At 53.8% G+C, this 17,292-nt stretch overlaps 1 protein-coding gene across 8 annotated transcripts in view; it reads right to left on the bottom strand.

Moving 5' to 3' along the window:
* ANKRD11 (ankyrin repeat domain containing 11) overlaps positions 1-17,292 on the bottom strand; it is a 159,731-nt gene that overhangs the window by 17,127 nt on the left and 125,312 nt on the right. For all 8 annotated transcript variants that reach the window (XM_080364843.1, XM_080364841.1, XM_080364849.1 and 5 more), the window contains one exon: positions 14,308-14,446. In XM_080364843.1, the coding sequence (XP_080220969.1) occupies positions 14,308-14,446 (139 nt within the window). The remainder of the gene's footprint in view (positions 1-14,307; positions 14,447-17,292) is intronic.

Raw genomic sequence — 17,292 nt, 5'->3', positions numbered from 1 at the left:
TTCCAGGAGCGTACGCAGCCTTACACCACCACAGCACAGACTGAACCGGAGGCATCTAAAAGTATCAACAAAGAGTGCTAACAAGGCTGACAGCTTAGAAACGTTGCCATCTCACCTCCTCCTCCTCCTCATCACCACCAAAGCAAGGACTGCAGCCAAAGGGGCGCACTGCCCCGGGGAGCACCGGGTTGGCCCTCTCCTCCCAAAGTGACTGCCTCCAGCTTAGCGCAGAGCACCCACCTGCAGTCAGGCCGACGACTGCTCAGCCACATCTACTCCTACATCCCTCTGAAAAATTGCCAAACAAATAGGAGGGGAAGAAGAAACCCCTGTGCCTGGCTTGTCACCCCTTCAAATCCCAGCTTGACACTCGGTCTCCTAAATCATCCAGCCACAAAGGCAGCTCCTGCTGAGGGACTGAGTGCAACTGCCTCTGGAGCCGGTATTTGCTGCTGGCATGCCATGTGCACAAGGAGACAAAACCCCAGCCTCTCCCTGCACCTCCAGCCTCGCTCCCAGCAACCCACACAGCAGCCTGCTGCAAGCTGGTGAGAACTGGACCCTGCCAAGCATTGTGCAACTTACTGCCTCCCTCCCCGCTGCCCAACTCAGCCCAGCTCGCACACCTAGCCTCTGCAACAAGCCTGATTCCACAGCTTTTCTTAAGTATTTTTCCAGCTTTCTTTATGCCAGTATTGATCCTGTTCCCATGCAAGGAGAGTCAGCAGCCCTTCCTCTGCGCCTCTGGTCTGCTTGCTTGTTGATGCTATCTGGTGAAAGCACAAATCCTGCTGCGTGCTCTCCAGCGGATCTGCAGAGCCGCAGCCATGACAGAGTCCCACTGCAGGGGTGCATTTGGTGAGCAAAGTTTCAAGGTGCCAGTTCAGGAAACAAAAATTAAGTTTCCTTTCACGGAGCCAGCCAAGCAAGACAGACAGAGTACCTATCTGCAGAGCAGCATGGCAATTGCTTGCCAGCAGCCAAGCTGCATCCCTCCTACCAGGCAACTGTCCTAAACTCACAAAGAAGCATAAGAAAGGTAACGGTGTGTGCAAGTGGCCAATCCAACTTTGCTCACACCTATTTCTAAGCACTGCTATAATTTGTTTATAACCAGGCTAACTGCAGGGCTCCCGCTGCGTGCAGAGAGCTGGTAATGACACTCTTAGCAGCCCCAGCTATGAAAGTTATCAAACGCAGGTGAGCAGCTCCTTGCCCTCACATCGCATGCTCGGACATCAGTCAGAACCAAGGCCGGTTCGATGCTGCTCAAGAAACGCGAGCAGCAGAACACCTCGCTGCATCCCTGACGTAACGAAAATACCGAGTACAGATGATTCAAAACCTCTTGTACAAGCAGAAACACTGTTCTCAAACTGATCCCACTTGTTTTTCAAGAGAGCAAAACCCACCTGTGACTTTGAAGCACAAAGTAAAAATCTTTTTCATGCAAAAGAACGTTGACTCGCGCGGCCAGCAGCCCCTGGGTCCTGCCAGGCTCAGCCCCAGCAGGGACTGATACTCGCCAGACACCGCCAGAATAGAGGAATTGAAGGGGTTATTTATCACAGCGAGCCTGCAAGTACCTGCCCCCCGAAGAAATACTTCAACGTGGTCGGACCATGCTGCTGATACGGTAAGCCAAGGCTTGCAGTGAGGTAGCATAGGCGAGGGCTCTCATCTACTCAGACATTTGACTCTAAGCATACTTACTATTTTCCCGGAGATATTCTGAGAATCCCAGGTGGATACAAGGGTGTTTGCAAACAAGTAAACATCTGATAATGCTCTCCAAGAAACCAGGGTTCAACTCCCAGCAGCCAGGGAGGGGAAACCCCACTAAATGACCACCCAGTGTCTGCCCAGTCCCAAGCTCCAGCACCCTGGAACTGGCAGTCAAAAGTGCATGGGGAGCTTGCAGAGGTCCAAGATGATTTGTGACGGATCATACAGATGCAAGCTTAACCGACTAGCTGCACCCAGGCCCTTCCCTACCCCCACCTCTTGCCAGGGCAGGGTCTGCCAGCCTGGGGAAAGGCAAATCCTGCAACCTCTAACCCAGCTCTGCTCATCCAACGTTGTCATTTTGTCAAACTCCATCGCGGGTCGCTGGCACGTGGCCAGGAGTGGGACAGAGCCTGCTTTGCCTCTGTGCAAAGTCCAGCACAACAGGCGAAACTACCAAAGGACGGGTTTGAACTCAGTCACTGGACCTTGTGCCTCTGCACAGGTTTCCTCGTTCATCCGCCAGTCTGCCAGCGGAGTAAGTCTCCGGCAGATGAGGGCAGCAACGTGTGGGGACATTGCCACTGCTCCAGCTCAATTCGTGCTTTTTGCATATCCTGTACTCCCTCGGCTGATGAGCAGGCAGCTCCATAAACCTTTTCCCTGCAGCATGACATCCTCTGCTGCTCTCCCTTCTGCAAAGGTCTCACCCAGAGCAGATGATTTCCATCGACCCCCTGCATCTGGGATCCTGTACATTTAAGAAACAACAACTCCGTAACAGGGAACCTCTCCAACCAGACAGCACGAGCCACCCTTCTTCAAATACAAGCCCTGGAAACACATCTGGGTGTTGAAGGAAAATCCCGGTCTAACTCTCTGAAGCCACACTGAAGTCACCCTGCCAGCTGTAACAGAACTAGAAGATGAAACTGGATCACAGGAAAGTGGATATTTTTTGAATGGCTTAAAATAAAATTAAACTCAATGCGCTTATGGTAAGAAAACAACTTAGCCCAGGCAGCTCCAGGAGCCATGCCACTGATCTGCATGTCCCACCAGGCACGCTCGCTCTGAGCACAGGGACACCTGATCTGCATAGGCAGCACCTTCCTCCTCCTCGTTAGGCTCCAGAGCTGCTGTTCAGAGCAGGCTTGTTAAATCCATTTGGCCAGGCTCGGCTTCAGCACACATCTCGGCTCAGCAGGCAGCTGCTGGCCGCATCCAGCCGTGCCGCAAAGCGAGGCACAAAGATGCTCGCAGGGGTTACACCTCAGCCAGTGCCACCGGGCAGTGTCTTTGAAGTACAAGCGATGCACAAGGGTTGTACGTGGTAGAGGGCTGCTCCATCCGTTTGTGCAGAGGGAAGCCACAATTAGAATGGGAACATTTTCATTAATATTACTTGGCTACTGCAGGTTGTCAGCATGAACCTGTGATTTGCAAAAATTGATTATCAAGTTCTACTGAAATCCCCTAAACTCCTATTAATTCTGCAGTTGCAGAAATTTCCTCCTCCACAGAACATTTAACATTAAAAAGCATGTGATCAACAAGATAAAAATAAATTGGAAAGCGACTGCTGTGTTCTCACTCGTGGTGAGGCAGCGAGGGCTGGTGCAGGCAGCCGAGGACTCGGGCTCACGCGTGCTTCCCTGTGGGAAGGCGGCATCGCCCGGTGCTGCGCAGATCCCTGTTACTGAAGGATCACATCTAGTCCTGCTCACAGCGCTTTGCTCCGTGGTGCCTCCTCCTGCCCAGCAGCACAGGGATTTCTCCCTCCTCCCACCCCCCTGAGGCTGGAAGGCAGCACAGAGAAGCAGTACTACCCCCCGGGTGAATAGATGGCTGCTGCAGCACAGGGGTTAATCCGACTTCTTTAGGCGCTGGGGGGAAGCGGGTGGCCTAAGGAGCGGGGCAAGGCTGATGGCTCCCAGTGCTGGCACCCCGGTACGGGCAGCACGGCAGCCCCAAGCTCCCTGCGTTGCCCGAGCATCGTGCCACACGGAGGGACTGCAGAAGCGAGGCCCCAAAGCGGGTCTGAAAGGTGAGCAGGAAGGATAGGGAAGGAGCTGCTCCCAGCAGACGTGTGACACGCCGCTGGCAGCTCCGCTTCCCACCCTCAGCCTCAGCAGAAGCGCCCAGGAAGGCTCTGGGCTGGCCTCCCTGGCCCTGGCTGGTCCCAGGCTAACAGAACTGCAAACGTGTTTTATTTCAACTCAGACTTTATAATCAGAATTTGATTTTCAGCAGATTTAAAAGGGGCACCTGCACAAAGATCTCTGCTGAATGGCTTCAAGCTCCTGCAGGCTGCTCCTTCTCCTGTAATTAAATGCTTTTCTGTAACACCTTGCAGCAACATGGAGCAAATTAAGAGAAACGCTCACAGTGGCTAAATACCTCAGCAAACACGAATACAGGTTAGCAAGGCTGTATGCATGCCAGTCTCTGCATAGAAGCACAAAAAACAGAGGTACAAGGGGGTGGGCAGAGGAGCCCCCTCCCCCGGGTTATCTCACTGCCGATCACCAGAGATGGTGGCCGGACCTTGCACACCGATCCCAGCGGGAAGGAAGACCACAGCAAGCCGGGGATGCACTGTGCACCCACCCGGGGCTCAGCCACACCTCCATTCAGCTATTTTTAAAGCAGCTCATTTGCTGCTTGCTTCAGCTTTCTGCAAACCTACAGAGTACAAGCTTCAGCCTGGCGCTGCCGTGGTTTAATTTGGGGATCCTGCTCGGCTCTTCCCTCACGCTGACGCTAGCAGGAACCGCGTGCACAAGCTTAAAGGGGAAAGCAGGATCTGAGCAGAGCTGTGGCTGCCAAACACAGCCCGGGAACTGCTGCTCCCTCCTTTCATCGCACTAAACCCCAGAGGCTCACGGAAGGCAGAAACGGAGCAGGTTCCCAGGACAAAGGCGTTTGAGCATTAGCCCACAGGTGGTTCTCATGCTCAAATTAGGCTCCGGGTCATGCGACACTCACGCTGCCGCAACGGGGAGCACAAATCCAGGGCTGCTGGAGGCCTCCGCAGAGGTCCCAGGGCAGGCGCTGCTTTGCACAGAGGCATTCGGTGCTGCTGGGCTGGCTCTGCGTGCCAGGCCCCCGGCCCCCGCCAAAATGGGAGAGAGAAGAGAGGCAGGGAAGGAAGGAGAGAAAAGCGCAGCGATGGAAAATCTTTCAGAGATTTCTCGAACACACAGTGTGAGACGATGGCAGGTTGCAGGGATGGGAGCTCCAACCCAGAGCTGTGGCTGAGCAGCACAGCTCCTCGCTCCCCACAAACGCGTCGTACCCTGTAATGCAAAAAGCATCTGTTTAAACTGCTCCGACATGACAACACACGCATATAAGGTGGTACCCTGAGGAAAAATACCATTTCCAAATAAGCAGCTCATGCTGAACATCTCAGTGCTGCACAGGAGAAACTGACTGTTGGCTTGCTGATGAGTGGGGATTTTCAACAGTTTATTTGCCGAGCAAGCACACAAACAAAAGATCAATAAGAATAAATTAGAACGGCACAGACAGCAATAGAGACTGCACTGCACCCCCGAGAGACCGCACAAGCCTCTGCTTTCCCCATCCACAGCCTAGCATGCGTAAGAGTGACTCATTTTTACTGCAGAAGTTGTAGGGCATAAAACGTTTTGGAGCATGTCAGCTCAGATCAGGGGAAAAGCAGGTTTAACCTGAGCGCGGGCAGCCCAGGGCCCCAGCGCGCGGATGCTTACACATGCTCGCAGGGCATCTGCAGATGTGGACCGGCCTGTGCTGAAGAACTGATCACGAGTCGAAAGGTTTACAGCCGCACGATACAAGCACATCCCAAGGCTCTGTGGGCACCCCAGAATTTAAGGACCAGCACCCAGGACGGTGCCAATGCGAAGGCTTTGAGGTGGCAGCACTGCAGAGGCGCAGGGAGGACAGCAGCAGCGGCGTGAAATGGGAAGCAGCACAATGGCACGGGCAGATAAACAAGAGAGGGCAGCAGGGGAGCAGGACAGAAGCCAGGCGAACCGAGGCTGAAGAGCGCTCTGCGAGAAGGGCAAACGGGGCTGGCACGAGTGCAAGGAGACCACCATAAAGCAGAGGAACAAGGCACTTTAGCTGGAGAGCTGCGCCCCAGAGCCAGTGCGGGGGCAGGCACGATTTGCACCAGGAGATCACGGACACCCTGCAGAGCCTGCAGGACAAACGGGCTTGGGGGCTGGAATGGGAGACAATGTCTGGCTCATCAGCCAAATGAAAGCAGGTGCCAAAAAGGAAACAGGAGGCAAACGAGAGGAAAGGCTGTAGCAGGGTCTGCTTTGGCAGAATGGCAAGGAAGGTGCCCCCAGCCGCTCCTGTACAGCAGTAAGTGTTCCCTAATCTGAAGGATGGAGAGAGTCCGGAGCCAGAGACTCACCCTGCACAGCTAAGCTGAAAGGATGGCGGAGATGTCGGGTTTGGCAGTCACAAGCAGAGGAGAGGTGCCAGTGGGAGGAACGAGCCCGTTTATGACCACGTCAGGTCACTGTGCGTGGAGCTGAGCCCACCGTCCTCACTGCTCAAGCTGCCTCCCCGGGGACAGAGAATCTGCAGGCCCTGACCCCAGTGGTTGCAGTATTTTTAAAAGTATTAATTCGGCTAGGGAGGTTTAATGCTGTGTGACAGCCTGCGATCCAAATACAAGTGTTTTCCCTAGGCTTGTAGGTCAGACAACACAGTTGTGCAGAAATGTGTAAATGCATCTTCTCACCAGAGTGGCCACTGGCTAACAAACTGCTGCGAGAGGAATTGAGAGACTTCTATCAGAAACAACAATCTCCATGTTAAATGTGAATAATTCTGAGAGACACCAATTTTCAGGTCCAGACCTTTCATTTCCCACGCAGCAGAAAGAGCCGAAGGAGGGAGGACGGGGGAGGAAGGCTCCACACAGCCGCCCGGCCAGCCCTCCCCTCCTGGGAGCTGGGGGCAGGACACTCTGCAGACAGCGCTGATAAAAGCTCTTGTATTAAGGAAAAAGCCATCATTGATAGATTTTTGGTTCACAGAGACACAGCACACTGCAACCTCTCACTCTGCATGTTAAGGAGGTGATGCCAGGGGAGGGGAGGAGGGAGATTTATGGCAGCTCTCGTCATAAAACGACCTGCTTTTCCGCACAGCACTTCCCAGATGGCTGATGCACACGGGGAGTTTCTAAGGGTGATCTGAAGGCTGGTGTTTGCCAGTCTATCCACACTGTACCGGCATTATGGAGCCCAGCTAGAAACGGAGAAGCTCTGACATTCACTCTCTCCCTGGTTGCTAGGTGAGAACAGTTTCTTGACTATTTTAGTAAAAGGACTGAAATTATACAACCAAAGAAAGACCCAATGCAGCACAGCCCATTAGAGCCCTCCAGCTGCACACATCAGACCGAAGCCAGCGACAGAAAACGCGCACAAATAACAGTTTCGTACGCAGATGCATTTTTTAATAAGCCAACAATTTGCTTCTCACGGATTCCCTCGCCAGCCTCGCTACTTGTGACTAACGAGCCCGTTCCCATGCAATGTCGCTCAGAACACTCACAGGCATTAGGCAACCCAGCAGCCGCTCCAGGAGAGGATGATGGTTCAGGTCATCTGATTCATCAAGCATTCTCTAACCTAGCAATTAGCGCCACATAACATACTCGGGGGATTAGCACGAAGGAGGCTGAGAAGCTGCAGAAGTTTCAGGCTCCGAGGCCAGCTCCCGCTGTCCGTGCTCACACAACCCCAGTCCACCAGCAGCACCTCCCCAGCCAGCTACGGGCCCCCAGGCTCAGCCCTGGGCTCCTGAACAGCCCTCCAGAGCCAGGGAAAGGTCGGGGTGCACAGATCAGCTCAGGGGGTTTGCCTCTCCCCTCTTCCCCAAAAAGCAAACCCACGCTGTGCCAAGGTGGAGCCTTGGGATGGGCGCTCAGGTGCTCTGCAGAGGGGCAGGGGCACCCACAGCACCTCCAGCAGTACCTGCTCCGGGGGTAGGGCTGCTTGCCACATAAATATATCGTGGGCTCTAAAGAAATCGCGGGGACTGCAACGGAAACCCTCAGAAACCTGCTGCCTGGTCGAGAAGACACCTCAGGGTGGGGGCAAGGAAGCTCCCAGACATTCCAAGCCAGAGGGGAGCTGGCTGGCTGGACCCTGCCCAGCCCCGCACAGTGCCAGCCCGGGGCTGGTGTCACCCACACCCCGTCCAAACACTGGCAGTGTGTGACGGGCAGCCCGGAGGGGTGGCAAGAGAGAGCAAGGGGCTGGTGGCACAGGAGGGCTGGGGACGCACAGTGGTTCCACCAGCTTCTTATTCCCAGCTTACACCTACTTTATTATTCAAGAACTTAAAAGCATGCTATTGCTTTTATTTCTTTTTTCAAAGTGAGGCACAGAAACAGCTTAAGAACGTTCACATCTCAGCCGTGGGGCCTGCCGGGCTCTCAGGCGACGTTTTCCATCTTTCCTCCCCATCCACAGACTGGCCACCTCTCCCCGCCCCCCTGAGCTGAGATGACCATCAAATGCCACGAGACCACAAGAGACGCAGATGATGCCATTGTTATTTCTGTCAACACGGGAAGCTGCTGTTCTCCATCTCCCGAACAGAAGCCTCCTCCTGCTCCGTGCCCTGCACCACGGCATGCATGGCACTGCCACCGCGACCGCCGCTTGCCCCACCATGGCAGTGCAGCCTGCTGTGACATTTGGTTCAACTCAAACAACTGTAGCAACAACAACAACAACAACAACGTCAAGCGAAGCTGAGAAATCCCATGACCTGAAGCCACAATGCTGCTAAACCACACACCGATGACCCCTCCCAGGGCCTGGAAGCAGCACAGCTCGGGTCAGAGGCAGCGGGACACAACTGGGCTCCTGCTCGGCTGCGTGCCGCTGCTGGGCTGTGGAGGAGGAGGCAGCTTGGCATCACCGCTGGACCCGAGGCCTCCAGCTTTCAGCTGATCGCCCTCCGGGCTGACATTGCATCCAACCCACGCAAGATCCCCTCCCGCAGCACTTTCAGAGCACGCAAACCCCTCCTGCCTCCCCCTGCTCTCTCCTCGGGGAGCTGTAGGGAGAGTTCAGCTCTGCAAAGCACTCAGCTCAAGAGCTGCCAGAGACATCAAAGTCTCTGTGACAAAACACTTCACAATTAGGATTTCTCTGGTGTTTGGGAAGCAAGGGAGGCGCTTGGCTGCGGGCTGGGCACCCCACCTGCAGCTCCCACCGGCCAAGAGCAGCAGACGCTGCACTAGCTCTGCGTGGCCGTGGCAGCGAGCGGGAGCACAGGATGGCTTCAGTGCCTCTGCTTTAAAGAGTACATTTATTTAACCCTGGGTATTATTTAGTGGTGGCAAGGTTTGGACACGATCTAGACAAAACTGAGCTTCTCTCTTACAGGCACCGACTTCACCACCGAACACACACAAACCCTGTCCTCATGATTCTGCACAAGCCCAAGAAGCAGCGCTGGAAGTCGAGGGGAGAGAGGCACAAAACCCCAGCAGTAACCCTGCAAAAGTAAAATAAAATCCAGTGTATTCCTCACTTCTCCTGAGAGCATCCTCAGAAGAGACAGACCATCTGCACCCAGGGAGGTAATGGGGCACCCCGCACTGCTGCGGACCAGCAGTTTTGACCCAACCTTGCTCAGGTCTTTCCAGCTCCCAGGAAGAGCTCTCGGCAGCCAAAATTAACTCACAGATTCATACTAAGTCCTAACTCTCCCCAATGATGACTAAAGGCCTGGAAACCACAGCTCCACCTCGAGCCAAGGGATTCAAGTGACAGCCTGACATCCAGCAAACGAAACCGCAGGACGAGTGGATATAGTTAATTTTGCACTCCGGACTGTGCGTTTCACAGCTGACCTTCGAGCAGCATTACCTGACCCGGTACGCACGACACAGAGCGGTAAGCAAAGCTGCCCGCGCGAAGCCGCTGCGCTGCCGCCGGCTCTGCAGGCTGCGCAGGAGGCGGGAGCGCCGGCCCTGTGCCAGCAGTCTGGTGCCGTTGAGTCAGCCCATGACTCAACCGCGGCTCAGTGCCGCAGGCACCAGCACCGGGAGGAGCGCCGGTGCCCCCCGCTCTGCGCCAGCCGCCCGTGCCCACCTCTCCCGCCGCCTTCCCGCAGGTGGCTTCCCAGCAGGACTGTCCCCCTTCGCCCTGCCGTCTCTGCAGGACGCTCCTCCGCATGCTTCTTAATATTACAGTTTTCTAGTATTTCTTTTTTAAAATGCCTCACCTCCCTTTCAGGGCAGCACACAAACAAGAAGCTGCACGAAGCCTCACACAAGCTGCTGAAATTTCTGGGAGAAAAGCTGGCTTTACTTGTCTGGTGGCTGCCAGGCAGCACGTAGGCTCTCGGCAACGTCTGTGGATGTGGGGAGATGCTGCACGAGTGAAAGGAGAAGGAAGAAGTCTCAGGCAGAGAGATGCTGCTCCCACAGTGCTGGATCTTGTAACGTGCAGAGTCTGGTAGCTCACAGCTTTACGCAATTTTTCCCCTCCTAAAGACAGTTTATTTAGTTAACTCCGAGGAACCCCAGAGCCAGAATTGTTGCTCTAGAAACCATTTTGAAGGAGATAATTTTGAAAAGATTTAGCACTGAACCTACTGTACCAAAATGATACTAAAAGAGCACTGGCCAGCAGCACCTCCAGGAGCTCACAGCAAGCCCGTCTCCATACAGGAACAAACCTGGAGCAGTGCTGGGAGTGCTTGCTCAGGACCAGGACACGGTAAAGGCACGCCACGCTGGCAGTGGGCTGCTGCAAATAAAACCAGATCAAGAACGAAATCGCTTACTTGCTCGCTTTCTGAACGCATCAGCACTCTGCCAGCAGCACACCCTCCTAAGCCAGCTCAAGGAGCGGGCTGCAAGAGCAGGGTTAAAGGAGGGGCAGGCGAGCTGCCCCCCTCCAGCGAAGGACCACACGCATCCCTGGCAAACACCTGGGTGCAACTGGAAAAGCCATCCCGGTGACAGGCGGCACAGGCGCACGCGAGAGGCATAGGTTAACGTCTGCAACCTGCTGGTGAGGGGACGGTGCCCATGCACCGAGGAGGCAAACAGAGGCAATAACACACACGGGCTCTCACTGGCTGTCCCGGCACCGGACGGCACGCCAACAGCTTGCAGCACATCTTGCCAACACAGGACGGCTCCGATGGGCAACCCGGCTGCTGCCCAACACCCGGCCGGTGGGGGCTTCGCTGCCTTCTGACGGCAAGGCAAACCCATTAACAGATGCCTTCTTGCCCCACGTACAGTGTACAGATATCAAAGCTGAGCCAGAGCTATTTGGGAAAAAAAGCAACAGATACACCGTGCTAAGGAAAATGAGTCACTGCAATGAATCGGGACGAGGATTCACGCTATTGCTTAAACATTTAAGAAGGGGAAAAAATAGCCCACTACGGGCAAAAAGAGAGCTCTCCTAGCTCCCAGCTCCACATCCTTACAGCTAAATTCCATGTTGCTCTGGAATACCCTAGCAAAACTACCCTCACACACACGCAACAGCCTGTGTGCAGCAGCCCAGGAAGCACGACTGCGTTACATAAATCACCTAAGGTCAACTCTGCAACTGGCATGGCAAACACCGATGTTGCAATCCCACTTCTCCCAAGAGCTGAAACCAAAGTTTAGGAACAGAACAAGAAAAAACAGCCTCCTCCTCCTCCAGGGATGCGGGCAAGCAGTGTTTCTGCCCAGGCAGGGGGGAGGTAGCAGGGGCTGCAGGGTGTGTGCACTGCAGCCCCTTTGTTTGAGACAAAAGCGTCCTCCGGCAGCCTGCTAGCCATGAAGGCTTGAGTGTGCACTGCCCGGTGCGTGTCGTTAGATGAGTGCCACTGATTACACGTGCACAGGCTCGGGGGCACCCTGCCGCCCCCGTATGAAGCATGCAACTCTTGTGCACTGATGAACACGCCTCTACCTGCTCCAGCCAGTCTTGAGCCAGGCCAAGGAACAGAAGGGCTTGTAACGCCCCACGGTTGCAGTGGGGTGGTGCAAGAGGAGAGCAAGGTGCCAGGAAGTCTTTCCCCATCTCAAGCATCTGGTTCCTGAAGGAAAAGATCTCAGAGAAGAGAAACTGGCTCCTGCTAAGTATCAGCCTGACTCTGCGTGCGTTTATCCGCAGCTCCCTGCTGCTATCTCCTCCTCCCCTGTGGCTGAGTCACTTCCTCCCTTCAGTCTCCACCAAACAGGTTGCTAGAGGCTCGCCTACACCTTTCCAGCATTTGTCGAGCCCAGCTTGTCTTTAAACGCATCTTGGAGCACAACCACCACCTCCTTGTCTCTGGCTGTCCTGCGTGCCGACAGGGAGCTGGGCTGCTGCTGCCCCTCGGCTCGGCCCTGCCGCCTGCACCCCCGCTTCCCCAGGAAGGACAAGCCCTGAAGAGGAAGAGGAAGATGTGTCAGAAGATCAAGTCACACGCCTGCTGAAAGCAGAGGGGTAACGTGGGAGCTGATGGCTAGGGGTGTCTCACGGGCTGAGCTGCAGCCCCTCTGCACCCTGCAGCAGCCACAGCCTCCCCCCAGCAGCACTCTGCTCCCTGCCCTGCTGCTCTCTTTTTAATTTGGTTTCCTTCTCGCTGCTGCCAGGAGAAACATTCCTAACATCTCTACAGCCAGAGAGAGACCAGAGCCCTCTGAAAAGCAGATAACTGCTGCTGGGAGACAGGGAAAGCGAGCTGATGGAGCCCTACCATGACATTTTAGCTGTCATGAGGGTCAGACAGCCCTGAAGCGAGTTTGCATTTAAATTCTCAACCAAGTATCGAATGGCAGAAACACCCTTGACAAAAAGCAGAAGCTGTGGTTCTGGCTAATCAGCTTTGCCTTGCCCTGGCCATCCTCCCTCCAAAGGTGACACACCCCCCTTCATTTATGCAAGTGAAACTACAGCACCACAAACTCCCCTCATGCCTGTCAGGAGGGGCTGAACACCACCCGCGTTGGGTTGTAACCCCGTCTGCTCCCCAGTGGCCCGGGACCACCCTGTCTCCCACAACGGCAAACCCCAATTTATCCTTTCTGCGATGTGCTCGCCCGCCTGCACAAATGCAAACAGCCATCAGTATGAGCTGTCATCTAATAAATGAATCAATGTTTTGAAACTTTCTCTCCGGACAGGGAGTTCAGCAACTGTGAAAATCACCATCCAGCACACAGAAACCCACGGAAATGCCGGGCCAGCCCCAGGACATGCCACCTCGCCTGTGAAGCAGCCCTCACTGCTGCAGTGGCTGCATGTCCCAGGTGGCACTTGTGACCTTTTAAATTCTGCCCTCCCAGTTTCTGAACCAGGGGAGACTGGCCGACAGCTCACGGAAGGCCGATGCACTGCATCCCATGCCAAACCACCTCACATGCTCACCGGAGAGTAACAGCAAAACATCTTTCACCATTTATAAGCATATTCCCAACTTTTAGTCCAGTCTCTCTCTTCGCACAATTATTGATCCTTACCTGACCAGAACTATTTCCAAATGCGTATTTCCTAGAAACGTACAGAAGATCTACTCAAACCTCTGCCCATAAATCCGTAGCTTAGCCCCTTACAAGCAAACAGCATCATGTTCTCCTTGTCAAAGCTTTGCGACAGCTCTTCCCAATCACTTACAAATCAAACAGCCCATTCAACATCTCTACAGCTACGTGGGACCACGGTGGGCAAGAGCCACGAGTACCAGCCACTTCTCTGCCACGAGTTGTGACCTGCCTGACCGTGACCAAGCCAGGCTGAAATACCCATAGCGGCACCAACGCTTCCCAGAAACAAGGCGTGGATTGAGGACATGCCGCTGTCACGCTGCAAACATGCTGCAACCTTGGCAGCCCCAAGAACTGGGGCAAACAGGTCACCTTAATACCCTGATGGTCCTGAGGACCACCTGCATCAGCCCCAGCGAGCCGAGCTGAACGCTCAAAGGTCCAGTCACCAAAGTCACACCTCCAGCCCATCAGTATGGCCTCCAGGCAGTTTTACACACACCAATTGAAAATAATTGTTCAGTTTAAGACAGTGAAGTACAACAAGTTTAAAGCCTCAAAACAACAAAACGTGGCTAGAGAGGTATACATACGTATTCCTACAGACATACACACACATATGCATCAGGTTTACTTTAAGCAGCCACATGCAAGCTCATTTTTTTTTCTGCTTGTTGTTTTTCTTTTAAAAGGGTACTCAGCTTTATTCTCTTATTTTCCAAGTTCTTACTAACAAGCCCAGCACCGTTTCTTGGCTTGTCTAAGCTGCAGTTCATGAACTGGACTAGTTAGAAATGGAGGAGAAGGGACCACCAGCCAAAGGAAGGAAAGCCACCCCTTGGTCCAGTTAAATACATAATTAAGAACTTAACGGCATTAACCCACTCAGCTCCAGATGTCTACGTGCACACCAAAACAGTTATCTTCCTGTCCACATGCCTCTTCCTTCAACTAAAATACAGGAAATTTCAGACAACACTTCAATATGGATTGCCTGTGTGTCGGACGCTGTGTGCTCCCCACCAGCCCCAACACTCATGTTTTGAGGGTGGAATATGTCATTTCTGTACCTGTATCCGAGTCTTTTTGATCTCCATTTGTTCCAACAGTGAAAGGCAACTTCCGTTTGGTCGCTCGCTCTTTCACCTCTTTGCCGCCATCGCTCCGGTCCAACTTTGGAGTCTTGGTTAGAGAAACTTTATCTTTATCCTAGAAAGAGAAGAGACCAGATTAATAAGAGCCTTCCGCGGACTGCATTCACCTAAACCCCCAAAGTCCTGCACCAGCCTCACACAGCACTTGTTCTCTCCTTTCTACTGTGGGTTTCCAGCACCAGGGTTTAGTGTCTTGCGGAAAGCAGCCTCCACCGAGCTAAAAAGCTCAGCCAGCACCAGAGAAGAGCAAGGGCAACTAAGGCTGCCACGTGGTGCCAAACCTGCAACCAATTCACGTGAAAACCGGGAGCCAACACCTCGTGTGCCGCAGGGGTGTGCCTGCTGTGAGCACAAGGGGAAGACAGGCTGGGGTTGGGGAACCCGAGGATCCATCATTTGGGAAAGGCTCCCAATCCCAAGCAGAAGTGGGATGGAGGGGAGTGCAAAGACGACGCCTGGGACACACACAAAACCCAGCGTTAAGGCCCTTGGTTCAACGTGAGGAGCTGAGGGCTGCTCCTTGGGGCCTGCAGTATTTCTAGCACAAGAATACAGCATTACTATTTGAGCTTACGTGATAACATGTTACTCTGGAGAATATTCTGGCAGCCGATAAGTCTGTTAACATTGCTGACTGTTTACAGGATCAGCACCGCAGCCAAATGCACTTACAAGGTTTGCACTGTACAGTCAGCGTCACGATTCGTACCAGAAAGGCCAGTACGGCCCTGCCGGTATCTGCAGGCAGCACCCCCCATCCCAGGGCAAGAAGCTCCAGGTGCTCCCAGCTCCGCAGGTGCTCCTGCAATTGCCCCGTCATGGGGCAAAGGGTCCCGTGGTGGCAACATCCAGCAGCGAAGCAGCAGTTCCAGTAGCACCAGCCCTGGCAAAGCTCGCTCCCCCCCCAGACCTGTGTTTTGGGGTATGCTGGGTATTGCTGGATACTCTGGGGTTGATCAACTCTAAGTCCCAACTATGTGCAAACACCAGCTGAGGCATTCCCAGAGGCTGAATGGTTTAGTTGTCTGTCTCCCACGCAAGCTTCAACTGGGACTGTAGAAGGAGAAGCTACCTTGAGAACAAACCTACCAACGCTGCATAAATGCAAGGAAAGCAATGCGGATGCTGGCTGAGCATTACTGCTTTCTCAGAGAGGCCAACCTACGTCTTGTTTATTCGGGTCGGTTTGGATTTTAACATGCAGCAAGGTGAAGAAGGTGATGTTGGGGGCTCCCTGGTACAAGCAGCAGGAAGAAATTTTGAAGAAACATCCCGAGCAAGACAAAGTATTGAGACAGACAAGATTTTTCACACAAACAGCAAGAGCGGGTACATAACTCAAACTTCAGGAGTTCAGTATGCTGTGAATGTATACAGACTGAAGTCATGCACTTTTGTTTTTTGTACATGAGAAACAGTATTATTTTAAGCAAGCGCTTCTGGATTGAGCACTGTGCCACTGCTCTATAAACAAGGCCAGAACAAGCAGCTTTGTGATAGATCTGATTTCAATAACCTAGCAAAACCTAGACCCTAAGCTTTAGATACAGAGTTAAGATTATCTCAATGCATTAAATCATGCAAGACCATCGCTAGAAACTCAGACAAGTAAATCTAACAGAAATTCCCTTGTTTACAGAAGCCCAGTCATGCTGTCTGCATCAGACTCAGCACCCTGGCAGGTGGCTCCTGTGCCAGCAGTCACAAGACCGCGTCGTCACTGTGTATGTTGCTCCTTCCTCTTTCTGAGTTTCTGTCTGGCAACCAGACTTCACCCGCAGGTTAAAGACAAACTGTTTACTTGGACCAACGGGTTCTGCTTGCACGTCCCCTTCGCGACGGGCAGCCTGACAGCCCTGTGGCTGCACACCCAATGCTCGGCCCCTCTCGCCTGCGCTCCAGTGAGGACCAAAAAATGGGTTGGGGAATCCCTTTTTTGGTAAAGCAAGCTAAACAAACCTATCTGACAGTGGCTTTTGTGGTTGGAGGGAGCCAAGGCACGTTTGGAGCCTGAAGAAGGGCAGCCCTGCTTGAGAGCAGCGCTGAGAGCCCTTCCTCAGCACAGGAGTCAGCAGTGCAACGGGACAAAGTCACTACAGCCAAAACAAACACTCCAGCATTTCATTTAAACCCTCCAGGTTTAAAAGCTTTAATCTTATTTTTTCTGACGGGAATAAAAATAGTTTGCAACAACAAATGATGCCAGCTGCTGTTCCCAACAGCTCAGAGGTGCCAGCAAGGCCAGGGAGCATGGATTGCCTCCCAGGGCTGCCTTGTTGCAAGTAGGTATGCTGGTCTGCCCTGTTGCTCCCCAGTTTAACACAGCCTCAACCAGCAACGCTACACTCAAACCCCACTGAGCATCCGAGAGGCCATGCTGATGCGGGGGGAACATTCCCCGGGGATAACAACTGCAGAGACATGGCTCCCTGCGTCCCCCTCAAAAACTTCAACTGCGCTTCAAGACAACCGTCACCCCAACCCTTTTTACCCTTTAGAAGTCGGGGCCTGGGACAAGAGCATAAAAGCAGAGACAACCACGTGCACGTCTCTTCCCCCGGCGCCCAGGTCTGAGGGCACACCTGCACACATGGCATCCGAGCTGCTCCAGCATCGGGAGCCGCAGGATCACAGTGCCGGTGAAACCCGGCACCTCTCTGGGCTCTGAAGGTGCATTTGAACCTCTCACGCCCGACACCGGCAGCTCGGGTTTGCCAGCACCGAGCGGCAGCAGTCCTCAGTAGGAGAGACACTTCTAGAAGAGTCCAAGGTGGATCAGTCATAGCTGACACTTCAAAAACGACACTTCCCTCTGCCAGCCGCCGTGCTCGCTGTCTGTACTGCAATTTCCTCGCCCGGCCCCTTCAGGCAGGCTGTTCCTGCACCTCAGTACCGGGATGC

Source organism: Falco punctatus, assembly GCF_963210335.1.
Source record: "Falco punctatus genome assembly, chromosome: 14".
Lineage (NCBI taxonomy): Eukaryota > Metazoa > Chordata > Aves > Falconiformes > Falconidae > Falco > Falco punctatus.
Note: the sequence above shows the minus strand (reverse complement) of the source record. Positions and strands in the feature narration are given on the sequence as shown.